Source organism: Austrofundulus limnaeus, unplaced genomic scaffold (assembly GCF_001266775.1).
Source record: "Austrofundulus limnaeus strain Quisiro unplaced genomic scaffold, Austrofundulus_limnaeus-1.0 Scaffold57, whole genome shotgun sequence".
NCBI lineage: Eukaryota > Metazoa > Chordata > Actinopteri > Cyprinodontiformes > Rivulidae > Austrofundulus > Austrofundulus limnaeus.
Window position 1 is genome coordinate 964,833 of NW_013952459.1, and position 20,852 is coordinate 985,684.

Below are 20,852 nucleotides of genomic sequence, written 5' to 3' on the forward strand. Positions count from 1 at the left end.
GCCCTAAGAAATGAATGACAGATTATTTGAGACCTTTATATCCAGGTTGCCAAATCTTCCACAATGAGATACTTTTAAAATTATGACTTTCAGGTATCTTATAAGGCTGTAGTACCTTTTTTTTTTATTAAAATAGTTCAATGTTTCTGTTTGTATCTAGAAATAACTCCATGTAATACTATTAATAGACTGCCACCTAGTGGTTTCATTTTGCCATTTTTAGGTTTTAAGTTTACATATTGGGACAAACAAGTGAATTTGAAAGTTAGAAAGCCTATTTGTTTCCCTTTTAAATGGTGTCACATTTGTAAGGAGTATGCATTTGTGGGATGAGCAGTAGAGCAGAGTATGTGGGTTGTGCACATGAAAATTGAGCCAAATGTTTTGCCCAACAGCTTATTTTGCTGTTTTTATTGTTTGTTTTGAGCTTCTGGTAGCCCTGGGTGCTGCCAATCAGATGCCTGCTATAAGATTTATTACTAAGAAGCATTATTACAACAAAGAAATGACCTACCAAACACTGATTTCCTTACTTGTTGTGCTAAGTACATAAAGAAAACCCCAATATTCAATAGGTTTTTCTAAAATAAATATTTTCAGTAGAGGCATCGTAAAATAGTTTTTCTCAATTTTTTTATTAAGTAAAAAAATAAAAACTGGATAATCTCTGACATCAACTAGATTTGCAAAACTCTTTGTTTTAGCAGCTAAGAATTCACACTCCGGAGTCATGAACTGCTAAACTTTATTTTCAGATTAAAACAAAGCACAGCATTAAAACATTTTAAACGCTTTAATAACATCCACCCACTGTCGTAAAATTGAGGGAAAAAGAAATAAAGATGCAATCGAGCACTTCATGCTCAGATTATTTTGTCGAACCTGTTTGATCAGAAACAGGAAATCACCTTTTTGAATGACTTACCCACTATCAAAAGTTGAATTATATCATGCCAAGTTTTATACAGACAGACATGGGCGAAAAAAAAAATGTATTCACAGGTTTTCAAGTTTGTGATGCTGAAGAATGCATTCGATCGAGTACGTTAACGTGGTCAGAGTGTTTCAGATGATTGGTTAGTACAAAGCCTGCAATGCGGTGGAGCACCAGGTCCTCAGGCAGGACGCAGGTGGGATCAGCCCGGGGGTGGGGGGAGGGGAGGGGTTTAGAGTTTCAGGAAGGGGATCGGGGGTAAGCTAAAGGTCAGAAACGGGGTTAGGGAGGGCTGATTTCGAGGCTTTGTGTTCATTTCTGTTTGGGCTCCAGTGGTTGACCGATGTCTTTCCCACGCAGTTTTCGACCTGGCAGAAAAACAACAAAAAAACACATTTGTGACATATTTTTGTATTATTTCAGTTTCTTTCACAACAACAAGCATCAAACGTAATACTTACCAATTGCTCTCTCGATTTTGCCCATCACCTGGTTGTTGGGTATTGCTTTCCCACTCTCATAGTCAGCAATAACTTGTGGCTTCTCATTAATTTTCTGAGGGAAATGTTTGCAACATGAGTTTATCGCAATAAAAACAAAGCGTGCTGCGTCATGTAAACGATGGGAGGGCTTGTCACGTGTCAGGCGAGGCTCGTGTTTACTCACAGTAGCGAGGTCTTTCTGGGTCAGGCCTTTCTCCTGTCGGCCCTGCTGAATGACCTTCCCCACCTCCAGCGGAACCCTGTCATGGTGGAGCTCCTCTGTCTCTCTGTCCAGTTTGGCTGTATTTTTTGTCACCAGATGCTGTTTGTTTTGCCCTGCAGACCCTGAGAGACGAGCAGTGGATTAAAAATAACGCCAAACCAGTTGGCAAGCCGAGGGCAATCTAAGAAGCGCATTGATATAATGTGAAGTTGTAAATATTTGCTGAAGTCTTAGTAGCCAATAAAGAAAAGTGAAATTTACATTTCTTGCTTGTCTCAACGTCCTCCCCACGTCTCTGAGCAGCAGTGATAGCCTGGAGAAAAGACGGACCAAGATATGATAAATTTCTTCATTTTTATTTTGTTTATTTGTTTTTATATGCGTGTGTTTTGTATTTTTTTATGTTTATTGTGTGTAAATCACATTACGATCAAGTTTGTACTAAACTCTATCTGTTTTAGCTTCGTCATTTCCAACCATGTAGCTAATGAGAAACACGTTATCTTATCTGGGAATACTGACCCAGTTCAGCAGTAACATTAGGTCAACAATCCTGCCTAAACACACGTTCACGTTTACAGATTAAACCTTCAGCTTTATTAGAGCAAAGCAACATTTGGTTCACATTATCAGTATTATCAGAAAAAATAAATAAAAAATAAAATAAAAACAGAGGTAATATTCTAGACCAGTGTTTCCAAAAGTTGGGGTCGGGACCCAAAGTGGGGTCCTGAAATGTCAAGGTGGGGTCCTGACAAGATTTTCTGAATTAATTACATTTTTGCCTTAGTTGTTACAAAGGTGTGAGGTTAGTGTATTTAAAATGGATAAATGTAGTATAAAAATATTACTATGCCCATGTTTAGTTGACCTGATGCAAATGTTTATCATCCAAAAATATTTGGGGCACAGGTCTCTGCTACTGTTATTTTGTGGGTCAAAATCTAAAAAGTTTGGGAACCACTGCACTTTGGTTCCCAAAGTTGGGCTTGGGACCCAATAATGGGTCATGAAGCACCTTGGAAAATCTCCAGAAATCAATTTAAAGGGTAATAAAATAATTGCTGATGTAATATTTTCCCTATAATTATTACAAAAACACAAAATAAGTATTTATATTTGTGTATAAGCTGTTTAGATTGTCAAAAAGCCTGTGTTTTTGGGGTTTTTAACAAAGTTTACTCGGACCATATTTGGGGTCACAAGTTTTTGCCATGGACATTTTGTGGGTCAGAAGATAAAAAGTTTGGGAACCACTGGTGTAGACATATGAGCCATGGCTGCTGCTTGTTCAAAAGTATAATAAGAGGACGTCAAAAACTAAAACGACTTTTTCAAAAATCTCAAATACATCTCACAAATAGAAACTGGGAACCATTGTGGTTTTTATTTTCGATCATTTCAAGTCACTTCTTGAAATAGTTATTCAACTAAACAGTTTTTTGATCCATTGTTGCATTTCTCTATTTTCCTTAGTTATGGCTTGATGGAAACAACTACAGTTGTTCTCTTCTAATATTAAAAGTACTATTTATTGTAAGTGTTAATTATTTAGTAAGATTTAGTTTAAAAAATCTTCAAGTTAGTTTCAAAAATATACATCTCATCCTAGTTATAGGAGGCTTTTTTATGTGACTATGAAAAGTTACTGAGGTTAATAGGCATGAATGAATTTTAAACAGTTCACTGAATGTAAACAAACTAATACATTTTATTAGCATTTTATGGTCACCAGGGTTTCAAAAGGCTAACTGTGACAAATAATACAAGTGCGACACTGTCAACTTTTGAACTAGATGTAGAGCCATAGGATGTTTAACAAAGAAGCAAGTGTTAATAAATCAAGCTATTACCAGACTATTAAATTATAAACAGAATAACGAGGAAATTAACGTTTATAATACACTGACGCTGTTGCTTTCGGCCACGTGTACTTTTATATAAACACATATTGATGTGTTTGACTGATTTGTTAACACAAAACAACACGAGACCTTTCCGGTGGGGCGTTCTTTAACTAAAATACGGCCTTTCGGTGGTTTTACTTGGCTAACAGAGGTTAGCTTCCAGATGTTTACTAAAGAAAACGTCTCGCGCTTTAGCTAACGTAGAAACAGTTAAGCTGCCATAAACTAAAGTACGACGCCTGCTCCCAGTTTGGCTTGTAACAAAGAGCTAAAACCGCTTGTTCTGTCTAGAACTAAATATAAACATTATACTTCTCTGTTGGCTACATATGAAGCAAACTCAAATGGGCAAAAAAAAAAAACACACGCGAGCTAACACAAACCAAACAAACGAATTCGTGCCGAGCGTCAGTACTGACCTGTTTAGACTTGGCCTGCGCAGCAGTGGGGCCCTTCTTCCTCAACACAGTCACCGTATCCCAGTCGCTTTCTGCCATGTTTTTCTGGGGCTTATTCGGCACAAAGGAAGGGTCGTAATCGATAAAGAAACAGGCAGAACTAAGTATGTGTAAAACTAAGGTTTGAGTAAGGCCGTGTCACTTCAGCGAGTCAGCTTCTTCTACAATCACCACACGCGTGTTGCCAAAACTTTATTTATAAAAAGATCGTTAACAGAGACATGACGGCGGCCAGCAGCGCCCCCTGCTGTTTGAGGTCAGTAACGCACATGAATACAACATGAACGAAAAACAAAGCTATGCATAACTAATTGTTACAACTTGTAAAAAAATAATTCTAAAATAACAGAAAAACAAAGCTATGCATTTCTAATAGTTACAACTTGTAAAAAACTAATTCTAAAATAACAGACTACACAATGACATTTTCATACATCATCTCAGGTTTCCAAAGACAAAGACAGAACTGTAATAATGGTAGGGTTTATTATTGTTTTATGCCCTGAACTGACACATGGCAAAGGATTCGCAATCACCAATTACAGGACATTTCTGAGGCAGCATCGCTGTTTCGCCTCGTACGGATGGGGGACCAGCCAAACTCGGACACGGCATCCTCAGCCTGGGGAAGGCGTCCCACGCGGTAGCCATGTCTGGAACCCTGTCTCGATGTCCAAGTACGAGGTTTTGGATTCTTCTAGAACAATTAAAGAAAACATCGAGAAATTAATTACGACTTCTAGAATGACTTTAATGTCAATAAGTGAAAATAAAACCTTTATCGTAATTTTTTTTTTCTGTGCCCCACCTGAACAAAAACTGTTGTGTTCACGTGGAGAGTTTCCACTCGATCAGACAAGTGATTGAGAAACTCCAGGTGGTCACCAATTAACTGGGTTAGATCATTGTTGGTCTGTATGAGGAAACACAAATCACGCCGACAATATCAGAGAACAGGTAAAATTTGTTTTGATTCGCCTACAGTTGATGGTAGATAAGGATTGTTACTAAAGTACCCCAGAGATGTTGTCTTTCAGTTCAACAGCGGTGAGACGAATGTGCTCCAGTTTGTCCAGCTGCTCGTCCAGATGGTCATTAAGCTCCTGCATCATCATCAGACCTTCATCTGGCTTGAGAACTCCCTTCTTTGCCATCTGAGGGGGGCAAAACAAAACAAATTTTCATCAATGAAAGTCTTATACCCAAAGACACGATTCTAGTGTCCTAAAAGGGAAAGCTGATCATTGGTTGGTAAATAAATAAATAAATAAATAAATAAATAAATAAATAAATAAATAATAAACCAAGTTTTTACTTGATAAAAATAATTAAAGCGAACAATTTGAAACAATCCACTACTAAAGCTTATTAATTCATTCCAATTACCCGTTAGGTAATAATTGGACCTAAATAATTATTTAGGTATTAAATGCCTTATTACTGGAGATGCTGGGGGGGATTCTAACTAAATATTTTTTGGTGCATTTTGTTTTTCACTTTGGAGTACAGAGAGACAAAATTTGTCTAAGAAGACCGACAGAAAAAGAGAACAAAGAAACAGCCATTTTAGTTCACAATCTCTTACGAGCAGACTTACTTCTTGGTTTCTCAACATTTGAGGCTGAAGCTTAATGAGATAAAGAAAGAAAGAAAAACAGTGAAGTTACCTTGTTTATCTGCAGCTGAGTCAGCTATAATGTTTGGAGAAAATTTCGAAATAAACGTAGAAGAACGACTTCGTGACTTCTTCACTCGCAGGCAGCAGCGACACAAAACTTTTGTCCACACAACGTGCCTCTTTTGTCCAGAAAAACGTAAAAATCTGCGGAAAGACGTTCCTAACGTCACGGTGCGTTCACAGACCGTCGGGATTCTAGATGCTCTGCTACTGCGACCCTCATTTTCTAAAAGCCCATGCAAAAGCTAGGTTTTTTTTTTTTTTTTTACGTTTTTCATATTTTTTTTGTAGCTAACATTGTCATCTTAAAAAAAAAAAAACAAGACGAACAATCGTATTTACGTTAGTTTATCTTTTCTGATTAGAAAGCAGCATATTGTCTGTAGAAAGACCATAAAACCGTACGGTACAGTGCCATGAGAGAAAGATACATTTAATACTTTCCTTTTTTCTTTAAAAATCCTGGACGTGCACACTCACAGTGATGTTCTAAGTGTGGTGATGCTCTGCACAATAAGAACACAAAAGAACAGTGCTGCAAGGATTTCAGAACAATTTCAGTCATTTCTGTGGCAGTAAAATGAGCACAGCATATATATTTATAAGCCAATAGGAAAATGTTAATAGCATTTGAAATAAAGAGTACAGCCATACTCAGTAGTGCTGATGTATTGAAACCCCAAACTATTTTGGTCATGTCTTTCTTATTCTGTAACCTAAAATATTCTGATTTAAGCCTACCTTTCACAAGGACAAATAGTTGACAAATTTCAAAGTTTGCTTTAAATTTGTGAAAATGTTAAGTGACAACATAGAATCAACAATACACTTAAGAAATCACAACTGCTTTATTTTTCCCACTCCAATAGGCTCTTTTTTTGAAACAAGGATGAGTAATGACCAAATATCTGAAAGAACAAAAGTTGCAGGATAAACAGGATCAGTAGCAGAAAGAACTGGTCCTCTGACAAAAAAAAAAAAAAAAAAGTGCATCTTAAAAGTACAAAAACCAAAAAGTCAGGGCAGCATTTTGGTGCGGATACAATAAGCATCAAGAACTTTTGCAGTAAGAGATAAAAACACTCCAAGCTTTAAGTGAAAGCAGTCCGTTCTGAGAACACAGTGACCTTTTCTTCTTCTTTTTTTAAACTCCCCTCCCAACATTAAGTCCTTTATAGTGCCACAATATTTAAAATGATACGCGTGTTTAAGCCTCCCCTCAAGGGGTAAGGCTCAACTGTACAGGTCAGTAAATGCATTTACATAGAAACCAGTGAAAAACGGTTAAACATTTTGTAGTGTCCTGGAGCATGATGACAAGCGGTAACATCTAAATTGGTAAAGACATTGGTACTGTGAAATACATAGCCCCACCCTCAAAAAAATAAAACTAAAAACAAACATGGTGGGGCTTTACATTTTTAAATAGAACACTTAGAAAGTCTTTGTATTTGCCAGAAAAAAAGGAGTAATTTAATTAAACAAGAAACTCTAGGTGCCCTTTGTGATAATTTAAAAAAAAATTATTGGCCCCCGGATTGTAATTCTAGTTAAGCTGCATTTATATTGCTAGTGCTGCTTCAGAAAATAAGTGCTGATTTAAAAAACAAACAAACAGAAATTAAAATTTTCTTCACAATTGCCCACAGCACAGCTCAGGAGGGTCTAAGTGAAAGTTAGAGGAGCCTTTACCACCCTAAAAATTCAGAAAACCACCCCAGATAAAAGGATGTGGAAAAAAAAACACAAAATCACTTCAACCACGTTCCTTACCAGACAAATTCATTCATTACAACCAAAGCAAAGCGATACAAAAGCTGACATTTCAATGAGCGATTTGAGGGGTCTTAACAGGGTTTGTGAAACTTTAAACCCCCTCCAGGTTTGCGAAGAGTCCGACTGCCGCCAAGTAGTTTGATCCAAATCCATACAGTGGACGTCCACGTGAAAAACGCAGAGTTCAGACAGTTTTTGTGACATGTTGCCAGCTTCGAGACGAGTCCTGCGGGTTTATGCTCGTTCAGCTCAATGCATGCACACGCTGCGTCAGTTCCAGTGAAGAGCCGGTGGAAGCGACATGATTTTGACAAATGTTCATATTTGTTTCCTTACAGTTTGTATTTGTAACAGCGAGAAAAACAACGGGAAAAAAAACAATTCAACAGTTTTTGAAAAGAAATAATTTTGATCGGAACTGTGTTGATTACTTACATCCAGAGATGCATTTCCAGGGTGACACAATTTATTTTTGCAATGTTGACAAGCTCGGATTTTGATTTACGTGTTAATCAAATAAGTCCTTCACATGTGGCTTGAATGGGTGGTCATGAAGTCAACTTTTATTTACCAGCAAATTGTGAACGAAAATGACAAATGTGCCCCACTGCATTTCAAAGTTGTTAACAAAAAAGAGAGAAAAAAACAACAACCTCTTCCTTCTCATAGTACATTATATCAAGGGTTGTGTCTGGTTCTGAGGGCTACAGTCCATTTACAGGAAGTGAATACAGTTTGGCAGAAAACAGTATGAAAAGTGAACCATGGGACTTTGTTCTTCTCTTTTCTCCACTTACCAAGAAAAGCACAAAGCATCTTGTCTCTCATCTCTTTATTAGGGTCTAATAATAAATTAAAGAGAACCTTTAAGAGATCTGAATAAAAGATGGTCTGTGTGTATGTGTAATATATATATATATATTTATATATTTTTTATTTATATATCTCTATACTTGGGGTGACATAATAAGTGTCCAGTACTGGAAGTCCATGTGTACGCCCCTTGCCCTGGAGCCTCAGGATCAGCTGGGTTTTTACAGTGGCTCCATCGGTCAAGGTTTGTGTTGGCAGGCTTGGCTGCAATGAGGATTTTAAAGGTCCATTGTTACGCTTTGCCCTCCTCTACTTTGACAGCCTGGGGTTTGATGGCTCCAGTGCGTGCTGGTTTGGCTTGACCCGTGGAGGTTAGGGGCTCCTGGAGTTTGCTGGTCAAGCCCCCTGGTGGCGATTTGCCCTCCCCCATTGCCTTGCGCACTTCTCGCAATGCTTTACTCTACACAAAGACAAGGCAGACTTAAAGGCCTGGTGCACTGCCAGACAATTATTTACTTATTTCAGCAGGAAGTTTTAATTTAAAAAGAGACTTTAGTTAGCTGTTATTTCTGTAAGGTCATCTGTTATTGGTTGGTCAAGTGACAGACTTTTGCTTTTTAAAATGTTCTGAAGAAACATGAAATATAGCTATAATTGTTAAAGGTACTCACTGCAAACCATGACACCAAACATAACAAAACAGTGAAGTTTGAAAGACTAAAATATTGTGACTGATAATAAAATTTCAGATACACATTTATTTTTCCTATTATAATAATTTACTTTAAAACAGAAAGAGTACATATCGATATTTAGTTTTAGTGTTCGTTTCTGGAACTTAATTCCTCGTTTGAAATCATAACCAGGATTTGACCAGGTTTTCTATAAACACAAGACGATGTGATCCAGGACCATTTTCCAGAGACTCCAAAGTGAGGGAGGGGGATTTGGAAAATGGACCAGATCGGAGTCATGTGTGACAAATTTTGTATGTCTGTAAATAAATATCAAAGTCTGAGAATTATATTGATCTCCTGCACATAATTTGTTCCCTCATTTGAACAAGACTACTTTAATAGTTTTCCAGATAAAGTGAACATAATTCTGAAATGCAGATCCACATTAAATGTAAACAAAGCACTCAGCTGCTTCTTCCAGAAAAACCACAAGGAAGCTTAAGTCACGTGATTGACCTACATTACACTGGCCGTCATTTGAAGATAAACAAATGCATGTATAAAAGGTTACGATTTAATTCAGTCTCTTTCTGCAGGTAAACAAACATTACTTTCTAAATTGGTCACACATTTCACTTACAAATTTCTAAAGACACATTAATCAATAATATAATAAAAAATCATGCAGATTCTTTCTTCCTTGAGTTTTCTTATGTCCAGTCATCGTGATTTTACAATGAGTACCTTTAAGTACAACTATCAAAACTTAACAGAAAGCCTAAAAAAAGAGCTTTAAGTAAACTGCATCACATAAAATCTTTCATCAATCTCTCACAATTAAAAGACCAAATCTTAATTTTACACAAGATATACTTAAACCAAACCATTAAGCAGCATTAGATAATCCAAATATATAACTGAACTGCTAAACAGCAGATAAGATGTAATTTAGATATACATTAAAAAAAGTTCCATTTTTAGAATAACTTTTTAAAATAATTTACTCCTCAGACAAATAATCAGTTATTATAATAACTAGAAAATTGGCACAATTCTTTTGAATTCCTAACAAAACCAAAAAAAAAAAAAAAAAAAAATCTAAGAGAAAGAAAAATGGATAAAATTAAATTACCTATATTTACAGGGGGTGGCTCACCTTCATGCCATCCTCTGGCCCTTTGACAGGGGGCTCAGGGACTGAAGTGGGGGTAGAATGGGGAGGGTCACGGCCAGGATTAGGGTAAGGGGGGGAACGGATGATTACAGGCTTGTTGCCCTGCATCACAGGTCTTTGAATGGGGTTGGGGAAAGGACCGGTGGGGGGGCGCATGTGCATTACCATACTGCCTTGAGCAGGTGAAACCTAGAGGTGATGGAAGAAGAAAACATGGATTAAATTAAAGGAGGGGGAAACAAAGTCAGTTCCATAATTTCATTCTTATAGTTATAGATTAGAATTCTTATTGTTTTTTCATGAGTCAAACACATCTGTTGCCGATTGATGCTGTGACTATATGTTCATTCAAAATAAACTAATTTAAAACATTACTTTGATTAAATAGATTATGAATTATATATTACGAGACGTTGATCCTGGAATACCTTTTTAAGATGGACTGACAGTCAAACTTAAAGATTTACCTGTGTCACATGCCAGAATATGCTAAAAGAAGTTAGGTTGAATAAAAAGGTCATACCTGCTGAGTAAAATGGGTAGGCATGGGTAGCACAGGTCCACCAGGACCAGAGGGCTTCCCACTTGGGCTTGCAGAACCAGGTCTGAGGAAGAAAGGCACAAAAATAATATTTATATTTTTAAAATGTCCCATTCTTGAAACGTGGTATTAGTGTACGTATATCCAATTTTGTTTTCTATCACATGAACTGAACATGTGCAACTACCTGTAGGAACCTCCGGATAAGCCCGGGGAATGATTGGGCTTTTCAGAGAACTGGAAACCTTTCATTTCCATCTGTGAGCCCTAAAAACAGGACAATAAGAGAGACAGTTATTCGATAAATAATTGTGGAGGGCTTATTTACACCACGCATGCAGGTGGACATAAGCTACAAAACAGTTTAGTACTAATGTAATGTTCGCTGAGACCCACCTCTCTGCTGCCTGTCATGACAGCAGGCTGGGAGCCGGGTGGGAGCATTCGGCGTGGTGCTCCTACTGACAGGTTCTGCCCCTGCTGCAACTGAATTGACTGCGGGAGGATAAGTTGCTGAGCTGAACCATAGCGCAGTTGAGAGCCGGGAAGAGGCATGGTCACCTGATCAAAAGAATCATCCAGACATGGATCAGTCGTACAGTCATTGCTAAATCAATTTCAGAAAAAAGTAGATAGAGCAAAAATATTATTGTTAGGGTGCTGTAAAATTCACCTGAATGAGCTGAGAGTCCATCAGCTGGGAAGAACCCAGACCAGGCCCCTGGTTCATCTGGCTTTCATAGACTAGCTGCTGGCTGCCACTCAAAGGCTGATAGTGGGAGCCGGACTGTGGTTTCACCAGGTCTGAGGGCTGCATACCAGGGAAAGCCGAGTATGGTCCCTTGAGAGGGCCTCCACCAGACAGCACCAAGGGACTGGGCTGTGACAGGTTGGGGTGCATGTAAACCTGGGACCTGAAAGGTGTCAAGAGAGAGGAGCACAAAGATATTATGATATTAAGCTTTAGCAAAAATACCTTTAATCATACAAATATAACCACAAGAAAGTAACCACAGCTGCTAGTACCTGAACGGAGGGATGGAGCTGAACATCTCTTGGGATTGAGAGACAGGCAGACCCCCTCGAAGCCCCAACTGAGCCTGAGCCTGAAGAGATGTGTGCAAAGAGATGGGTATCTGCTGGGCTGCAGCTGCCTGAACAGACGAGGACGTAAAACATGATGTCAATCTATCTAACAAACATTCCCGTGCATGAGTGTGTTTATCTTTCTACCTGTGGATAGGTCTGCTGCTGGGTCATAGTGGGAGGCACAAGGCGTGGCTGACTTTGAAAGACGTGGCCATCCATATACAAAGGGGTGATAGGACTACCTATATAAAGTGAGGAGAACCAAACTTAGTTAAATTCACCCAGACTGAGCCGTTATAAAACAGAAAAAAATAACTATAATTCTACCTTGCATGGACATGGAAGGTGCCACTGATGCAACAGGCATTGGAGGCATGGAAACTCCAAAAGAGCTGTAGCTAACACCAGTGGATGAACCAACGCTGCAGGGAGGCTGAGAACCTGAAGCAACCCCACCAGGGGAGCCCTGTTCTGGGAGGGACTGAGAATTCTCCCAAGCCTTGCGTGCAGATTCCATCTGGAGAACAAAAATATATATCAGGCAGATTTAAAAATGCAATTTAATGTAGTTTAGCTTCCGTGATGCTGCAAAACGCATCTATACAGGTTAGTGCTGCATTAAACATTCCCCTTCTTTGTTACAAAAAATGTACAAATTCCTATTTACATGAAGGATTAAAATTTCACATACCTTGAGGGTTAGGTCAGCACTGGGGAAGATGGTGTTGAGGCCGATGCCAGGCTGCAGGTGGTTGGAACGTAACAACGGAATACTCTGATTTAGAGATGTCTGATGAAGAAAATAATACATTTTATTACAAAATAAAACATTTTATTCTCATAAAAAATTCATTGAACCATTTCATTACTTGTCTGACCTTTAACTGACATGTTCCCATTACTTATCTGTTTAGAACAAGTCCTATATATGTTTAAAAAAGGGCCACTCACATTGTTAGCAAGTGCATCTTGAAGCTTGTTAACAGGATCGGATACGGGCACTGAGGCGGAGCCCGGGGGAAGGCTAAAATCAGAGTCTTTGGCACTGACACCAAACTCTATTGGAGGCACAGGCAGCACCGAGTCCACATGAAGATCCACACCGTTGACCGGAGTAATGGGTCCGCTTTCCAGCCTATCAACACCTTCTGAGCCCTTACGGTGCTTCAGAGAGCGTTCGTTACCGATGGGCCCTGGTTTGTGCTGTTCTTTGTTTGGCTCTGGGCCAGCATCAGAATCCTGGAAGGGCAAAAGAAACACTGCTAATTTGTTGAAGTTTCTCCAAGCAATAAAACCACTGTATTGGAGAATACTCGAAAATAAAGAAAAAAAAATTGAATTCAGTCGGTGGTACTACCTCAGAGTTGGGTTCACTCCCAGTATAAGACACTTGTTTTGTCCATGAATCTCCTCCTGAAGACTGGACTGAAAGAGCTACGAAAGTAACAAGTTTATTCAGTATTCCTACTTAACAGTATCAACAAAAGCATGAAGTGCAGCTAGCTCTCATCCTACCTGAACTGTTGGTCTCCCAAATTTCAGTTCCTAGATTGTTAGGTGAAGAAATGGCTTCCTCAGGTTGTTCAATGCTCAGGCTTCCCTGCTTTTTGACAAAGCGAGGCGGTATCTTGGAGGCAACAGTCCTGTTCTTGACCTGAAGTGGAGGAGAAAATGCCAACAAAATGAATTATGGTTTTGCACAATTACTAGTTAATTAGTAATGACTTGTTTAAACAGTTGACTTGACCTTTCATTAAATATCATTGCTCTTGTCATCATTTATGTAGCAGTATAAAATCAGTTTTCACAACTTGTCATGCAGAAAACTATCCATAAGGTGATCCAGAAAGGAAAATGACTAAATTTAATCTAACGGGCTGTCAGAATCCAGCCTGTTTGATCTTGGGCTTATGCATAGTCAGATTCCAGTGTGTCGGATAACACTGGACACCAAATTTCTGCTTGAGGTGAGCAGCAAAAATTATGGTTGCCATAAAGAGTTATAACAGAAACATGCCAACATGTCTGTTACGTTGGAAGCAAAACACAAACATTTGCAATCAAAGCCTTTACGAGGCATTACTGACAGCTTCTTTCAATCCTACAAATCAGGTAATTTAATTAATCAGTTAGCTAAGAGACCCAATTAAATCAGCTAGGAAAAGTCTAGACTTTGGTAAAGCACAACCCTGAATTTGGTTTATAGGGGTGGCTGTGGTGGAGTGGGGAGTCATCCAGTAACTGGTTGCCAGTTCTATCCCCCATTCCATCTGTCTCAGTCGCTGTGTCCTTGGGCAAGACACTTAACCTGTTTGCCCACTGATGGTGGTCAGAGGGGCCGGTGGCGCCGGCGCACGGCAGCCCCGCATTCATTGCTACAATGTAGCTTACCACCATCAGTGTGTGAATGATTGAGGTGTAAAGCACTTTGGGTTCCATATTGACTTGATAAAACACTATATAAATTCAAGTCATTTACCATTTATGATTCAAAAAAGAAATGGACAGCTATTTTGCTTATAGTTGCTGAACTCTAAGCTACAGATGCAAAGTTAGCCAAAGTCTTTGTCGATGTCCATCAGAAAATAAAAGGAATAAGAGAAGTATAAGAGAAGTTTAGTCAGGACAGCTTTAAACCAGGTTGTCAAGCTTTGGTGTTTGGGGCCCAAGCCCTCCTCAAAAAAAGTCAGAATGCTGTCTCCTCGGGGGTCTACCACCTGTGAGGAGGACTGTGCTGGTTGGGGGTAATGCAAGCCAGGTGGCAGGCGAGGGAGGGTCCCTAGTCATGCCGACTCCTGGTGGCATAAACTTGGCAGATTTGTAATGTCACCACTGGTGGGTAAGGAGCCAGACCATGTAAGTGACTGAGCTGCACAGGGAGTCTTTTCTACCATTCTACAATTATTTACTAGAGGATACAAATTATGTGGATTGGTGTCTAATCCAGTATCGTATTTTCACAACAAAATGACCCATCAAATACCGTAATGTTCTGCCCTAGAAAATGAATAGTCTGTAGCTCCTGTACTGGTCAAATTAAACTCTAAACATTTATTTTGAGCATACATTTAACTCACAGTGGCTACTTGTTCCTTTCTCCTTCTCTCATCTTCCTGTGGACGTCGTTGCTTTTTTGACAAGGCGTCCTGGTATCCATCTGGGTTTGTACTTCGTCCCACTGTGTCGTCAACTACAAAACAGATAGGCCATCAGTGCAGAAATCACATGTTGATATGCAACAACTGTAATGTTTGCTATTATTCATTCATTCATTTATTTATTTCAAACAGGTTTTTAAAAACAAGAAAACAAGCAATCTGTAGGACAGAGAAAACGTGCATACATAACCAAGAACCAAATAATTAGCTAACTCATTATCTGAGTTGACACATCACAAACCTTCAGTTCGAATTTTTTCCCAATGGATTAAAAAAAACTACACTAGAATCTGTGAGAATTTTTTATGTAGCAGAACTCACTTGGGTAGCCACCAAGTTCATACTGTGAGAGAGGTTCAGTTAAGTCCATCTTGACAGGTCCTGGTTTCAGTTCTTTGTCACATTTCTTCCCTGAGATCTCACTGGGCTCCCTGTCCTCTGTTGGTGGCTCTATACTGTAGACTGGACCAGACTCATCTGGGCTCCTGTTGCAGAAAGAGTGATGACAAGCCAAAGGTGTTTTAATCAAGTATGTTTGTTTTTATCAACCAAACAGAAAGGTTTCAGTTTTGTGCCTGTATTTTTTTAATGTCATAACGTATGTACGTGTCAAAAAAGATGCAGAATAACAATTACTAGCCTCACCTTTTACAAGTAGTCCCTCCATTCTGCCAGCTGTCACTCCTGTTAGACGACGCGGGGGGATTATCAGGTGTGCGTATCATCTTGCTTGCTTCTAGCAGCGATGGCTCTCCTTTCCGGTTCTGCCGCTCCACCAGTGGTCTTTGACTGGAGAAGCTTCTCTTGGAGAGCTCCCTCTTTTCACCAGAGCCTGGTTCACTGTGGCCAGAATCTGAGGGAACATCAACGTGTCCTTGTGGAGCCAAGCCGTCGCTTCCACCCCTTTTCTCTCTCCAATCCCCAAAGTCACTGTTGTCTGATCCTGTCTCCCATTCCTCTGTGTGGCCATGCTGGCTAGAATGTCCAGAGAAGTGCCCACTGGGCCAGTGGTCATCACTGTTCCCTTTAGTGCGACCTTGCCAGGGATTTGCAAAGTCTCCATTTATGTGCTCATCGCTCGTCCACTGGTTTGATCCAGGTTCTCGTTCTTGTCGAAGACGACGAAAGCGAGGAGGCTTGTCTTGACGTGGAGGACGGCGCCTTCGTAGCATCTGTCTGTCAGGGTTCTCGCTCTCAAAGTAGTATTCTCCTTCACGGTCCTCAGAGCCATTCTCCAAAAAGGAGCTTGTAAATTTAGACGTGTACTTGAAAGGTTCACGCTCAACTGGCAGTCTGCGGGAATAAGCAGCCTCTACTCCAGGACAGTAACCATTCTCTTGCACAGAGCCACTGTTGCTGCCAAACTGGGGTCCTCTGCCCCTCCATGAGGAAACATCTCTGGATCCTCCAAAATTTCGACTGTAGCTACCACTGACGTTCAGCCTCGGAGGCAGAACACGACCTCCAAAGCCCCTCACCTTGGCCTTTTCTCTGGAATCTGATGCATGCTCATCTGTGTAGATCTTGTTGGACCTCCAAGAGTCTCTATCAGCCTTTCGAACTTCTCCAGACTCTGTTTGCCCTTCTCCATTTTCCGTTCCTTTCTGCTTACGCCTCTTAGGAAGCTCCTCATACTCTGATGCTTCACTTAAGGTCTCACTAACATTTCGCCTGCGAGGTTTGCCCCTCTGATACTCCTCAGTCTTTACAAGGTCCCTGGGTGGTGCTCGACCTCTGGCTGGCCGCTGTACACCACTGCCGTTGTTATACACCCCTCTGAGGTTATCTCCGCCTCGACCGCCACGAGTTCCACCACGAGAACCAAATTCCCTAAAGCCTCGGCTGCGACCTCTACCTGTGCCCCTGACTGAGCCGAAGGCCTGTTCTTCATCAATGAAGATCCAATTATTGCGACGTGGTGCCTGAGAATCTCGACTTTCTGGATTTTCTCTTGGTATCTGACTTTTGCCAGTACTCCAGGCATTTTCTTTAGGAAAATCGTCACTATGGGTGCTTTGAGGTCTGTCTGTTTTACTAGGAAGTGGTGACTGATGCTGCCTTTCTTCAGATGGTTTCTCAGCAACAGGTGAGGCTGGACGCCTATGGTTGGTAGGCTGGTTATCTTTCTTTAAGTCATAAACATTAGTGAGGACTTCCTTCTCCAGGCGATAAGGAACAGGTTTCTCTTCAGGCTCAGATTTAGGCTTTTCATTTTCTTTGTCTTCCAGTTTAAGAGCCTTAAGAACAGGTTTCTTAATGGGGCCAGTTCTGCGAGTTAATATTCGCCCAATGGTCTCAGAGGGCTGGCTGACACTACTACTGGAACTGGTCTCAGACCACTGACTCTGTGAATTAAGAACTCCGTCTGGTTTTAGGCCTCCATCTCTTTTCCAACTGTCCTTAGAGCTATCCAAAGTGTCATTGTGATTTTCAAGACCATCTTTCAAATGTTTGTCTCTAAAATCTTGCTTTGAGCATTCGCTGTCTGAAAAGTTTTGAGAGAGGTTTTGAGCAGTGGTCAGAAGGCCTTGGTCATGGTGTCTGTGTTCTTTCTCTGAGCCTCTGCTTTGGTAAGAATGATGGGCAAGATCATCTTGAGTGTACCTCAAGCCTTCATTGGCCCGGTCTTCATATGGGTCTGAATGGGAATCATCTCTGTTGAAATTTGAACAAAAAAAATAAATAAAAAACTCAAATACAAAATAAAATGATGAATATTTCTTGTGCTTTCCAGTGCCATTGCAATACTCTGGGTATGTTTTTGATGACATAACATGAAATATAGCTAAAAAAAAGTCAATTTTGCATAAGAAAGAAATATATAAATTAATATTTTTTCTAACACAATAACTGACCTGTCACCAGACTGGCCCCTGTCTGAAGTTTCATGCTGTCTCTGGTAAGGTGGAGTGAAGCTGCGCAACGGGTAGCCATCTTGACTCCACACTGGGTAAGGCTCAGCAGATGGTGTTCGTTTCTCTTGGTGCAGCTTGGAATGGCATCCTTCATCTGAACCAGGACTGTTTAAGTGGTCCTGATGCATGACTGGTTTGACCACTCCTAAATAAAACAATTACAGTGGTTAAACAGAAAAACTGAAGATCATTATTGTTTGAATTTATACTTGAGGAAAAAGGGGCAGATGTACCATAATAATATTATTTTCTTCTCTCTGCCACCTTTCATTTCATTTTATTTTATTTGTATTTTCTTTTTTTAATGGTACATAAAATTACTTTTGTTTTTTTTAAGAAATTAATAGTTTAAATAAAAAATAAATAAATAAAAACATCTGGGCTTTGTAGGAAATCCACTTTTCTGGCCAAGTCACCAAAGTATTCAGAATTTACTTGCATGGTTATAATGTATTTCTAATCGTAAGCCTAATGCAAGCAGAAACTCTAAACCTCGGCTCAATTTTGCATCAAAACACTGCTCCACCAATGTGCCGTTTCAGACCGGTCATCTGAATCAACGCAGCTTCAGTGTTTACCTGAAGAATGAACAGAACCAGAGTAGTAGTCTACAGGAGATCGTCCTTGAGCCATGCGTGGATCCATGAAAGGTGGCATCATCATCCAGCGGGGATCAAACCCAAGCACATGTGGGGGATAATAGCTCCGCTGGGCATGACTTGAGCTTGAAGGAGGAGGGTGACCTGACTGCTGCCAGTGCTGCATTTTAAGCAAAGATTCCTATGAATTGCACAAAACACAGTTTTTAAAACGGGAAAAAATTCAAAACACTGTTATTAGAACAAAAATAATTCATTCATATTCTATTTACTTTTGAAGTCTGGGGTAAAGGATGTAAAACAATCACAAATCCTATTTTTATTTTACAGAAAAGAGCAGTAAGAATCATCACCAGAAAACATTACAGTCACCCTTCAAATATATTATTTAGTAAATTAAAATTATTAAAATTTTATGAGTTGGTTGATTATAATATTTTGCAGCTTATGTATAAGGCTCATAAAAAATGTTACCTTTAAACATCCAGTTATATTTTGTTAAAAGAGAAAGTTCTTATAATCTTAAAGGACTTGAGATGTTTATTAAACATAGAATTCAAACAAACTTGAAGAACAGATGTACTTCGGTTCAGGGAATAAGATTGTGGAATACTCTAGAAAGTGATTATAAAAATGCCGGTTCAATGTATTTCTTTAAAAGAAAGACAAAAATAAGTTTGCTAAAGAAATATGAAACTGTATAATGTATACCAAAATTGTTGTTTGAAAATAAACTGAAGTTTTTTTTTCTTGATTATTATTGCTTTAAATTAATTATAGAAAAAGGGGCAGATATAAGATTTTTTCTTCTTTCTGCCTCCTTTCATTTCAATTTGATTTGTGTGTTTATGTATGTATGTATGTATGTATGTATGTATGTATGTATGTATGTATGTATGTATGTATGTATGTATGTTTGTGTGTATATACTGTATATGTTGTGTATATATTTTTTGTTTTTAATGTGTATCAATTTTTTTGTTTTAAATGAAATGAATAAACTAAACTAAAAAAAGAGCTCTTTGGCATTACACATGCTAGGCATAATAATTTGCGGTGCAATTAATGGCAAAAATACAAGCTTTAAAGCTTTTCGTAGTAGCATTCTTTATTCTTTAAGCTTGTGAAAATCTTCCTCGAGCAAATACACAAAGTTATTAATTAATTTGAAATAAAGACTTAAAAAGTGGTCAAAGTTCAAGTGCTCACCTGCTGCTGGAGGTGTTGTGGCTGCTTCTGAAAGCGGGGTGGAACTGATTTGGAGAGTTGACGTCCACTGTAGTCTTCTGAAGGGGAAGAGGGCTCCTGACCATCGTCTTCACTGCTGCGGTGAGTAGAGAAGCCAGGCTCGTCACGGTAACTACTGCCAGAGGAGTTGACTGGCAGACACTCGCTTCCTTCTGGAAAAATTATTTGATTAGAAAATCTTTTTAGAACAAACTATACAACATTTTCTAAATTTATGTAAAGTGAATTAATACATTTATTTGCGTTGTGCCCTTTTTTTTTTTTTACCTTTTGTGTTGTACAGCAAGCTTTCGTTATGGCCTTTACTCTGTTCCTCGTCTGGGGAAAGCGGGGCTTCTTTGCCCTCCGTCTCCTTTGAGCAATCGTCTACCCTGGACATCTGTCTTTCAGTCTTCCCAAATCTCTCGTCCAACTTCTTGAGTTTTTCAGCGCACGCAGCTAGTCGCTCCTCACGAGCACGTCTCTCTTCCTCCTCCCGACGTCTGCGGGCTCTCTCAACTGCTTCAGAAAGCTCAGGCGTCACATATTTTCCCCTAGCTGGTGCCTGGCTCTGAGGCCGCTGGTAATCATCAGAGTCAGCTAGAGGTTCAACGTGGTTTTTCTGCTGGGCCTAGAGGCGGGACAGAGGCACTTACATGAGAATGTGGGATGTTTTTAAGTGAAGCAAAAAATAGTATTATTTTTAGCAGAGTAAATTGTAAATAGTATTCTTAAAGAAAAAGCTTAAAGTAGTTAACCTGGCTGTCAGAGAGATATCTGTTGCTGAGCTTTCTGGGAGCCTCATGGTGATGATGTTGGTACGAGTAATTTTCCTCAAGGGCTTCTTGAGAATAAGACTGTTCCCCTGAACTAAGGGAAGATTGTCGGTCCCGTTGGTTCTCCCTCTCCCATTCATTCCTAAAAGTAAGCAGTAACACATTAAATAAATAAAAATTAACAAAACAAAATGACCAACAACGATTAAGAAGGAGCTTGTACCATATCTTGCTCCTGTCACCAGTAGCGTGTTCTTCTTCGTCATCACTGAACTTAAGCTTCTCGCTGTAATCAACTTCTTCATGAAGTCCTAGAAAAAATAAATAAAATAAAATCAGGAAGTGCAATGATTATGAAAATATGACTCATTTTATGCAATTACACACACACACACACACACACACACACACACACACACACACAC

At 39.4% G+C, this 20,852-nt stretch overlaps 2 protein-coding genes across 5 annotated transcripts in view; both read right to left on the minus strand.

Annotated features, from left to right (window-relative positions):
• Nucleotides 1-728: 728 nt before the first annotated feature.
• On the minus strand, nucleotides 729-5,805 carry edf1 (endothelial differentiation-related factor 1). Its single transcript, XM_014009368.1, has 8 exons — nucleotides 5,672-5,805; nucleotides 5,021-5,158; nucleotides 4,813-4,917; nucleotides 3,966-4,701; nucleotides 1,901-1,952; nucleotides 1,601-1,761; nucleotides 1,396-1,489; nucleotides 729-1,302 (listed from the first exon to the last, which is right to left on the minus strand). Exons 4-8 carry the CDS (start codon nucleotides 4,041-4,043, stop codon nucleotides 1,247-1,249), a joined length of 441 nt encoding a protein of 146 aa, XP_013864822.1. The 5' UTR covers nucleotides 4,044-4,701; nucleotides 4,813-4,917; nucleotides 5,021-5,158; nucleotides 5,672-5,805; the 3' UTR covers nucleotides 729-1,246.
• A 706-nt stretch (nucleotides 5,806-6,511) lies between these two features.
• The window catches only part of prrc2b (proline-rich coiled-coil 2B), a 25,600-nt gene continuing 11,259 nt past the window's right edge, over nucleotides 6,512-20,852 (minus strand). For 2 of the 4 annotated variants that reach the window (XM_014009364.1, XM_014009363.1), the window contains exons 10-31: nucleotides 20,651-20,738; nucleotides 20,410-20,569; nucleotides 19,940-20,282; nucleotides 19,634-19,824; nucleotides 18,404-18,605; nucleotides 17,766-17,970; nucleotides 15,556-17,565; nucleotides 15,232-15,395; nucleotides 14,830-14,942; nucleotides 13,268-13,406; nucleotides 13,110-13,186; nucleotides 12,704-12,991; nucleotides 12,444-12,542; nucleotides 12,080-12,269; nucleotides 11,897-11,994; nucleotides 11,690-11,817; nucleotides 11,337-11,577; nucleotides 11,060-11,224; nucleotides 10,851-10,930; nucleotides 10,646-10,727; nucleotides 10,105-10,311; nucleotides 6,512-8,731 (exon numbers count right to left, since the gene is read on the minus strand). In XM_014009364.1, coding sequence (XP_013864818.1) covers nucleotides 8,564-8,731; nucleotides 10,105-10,311; nucleotides 10,646-10,727; nucleotides 10,851-10,930; nucleotides 11,060-11,224; nucleotides 11,337-11,577; nucleotides 11,690-11,817; nucleotides 11,897-11,994; nucleotides 12,080-12,269; nucleotides 12,444-12,542; nucleotides 12,704-12,991; nucleotides 13,110-13,186; nucleotides 13,268-13,406; nucleotides 14,830-14,942; nucleotides 15,232-15,395; nucleotides 15,556-17,565; nucleotides 17,766-17,970; nucleotides 18,404-18,605; nucleotides 19,634-19,824; nucleotides 19,940-20,282; nucleotides 20,410-20,569; nucleotides 20,651-20,738 — 5,438 coding nt within the window. In that variant the 3' untranslated portion in view covers nucleotides 6,512-8,563. Of the gene's footprint in view, nucleotides 8,732-10,080; nucleotides 10,312-10,645; nucleotides 10,728-10,850; nucleotides 10,931-11,059; nucleotides 11,225-11,336; nucleotides 11,578-11,689; nucleotides 11,818-11,896; nucleotides 11,995-12,079; nucleotides 12,270-12,443; nucleotides 12,543-12,703; nucleotides 12,992-13,109; nucleotides 13,187-13,267; nucleotides 13,407-14,829; nucleotides 14,943-15,231; nucleotides 15,396-15,555; nucleotides 17,566-17,765; nucleotides 17,971-18,403; nucleotides 18,606-19,633; nucleotides 19,825-19,939; nucleotides 20,283-20,409; nucleotides 20,570-20,650; nucleotides 20,739-20,852 lie in introns of all 4 variants that reach the window. The other 2 variants (XM_014009365.1, XM_014009366.1) reach the window with 2 other exon arrangements.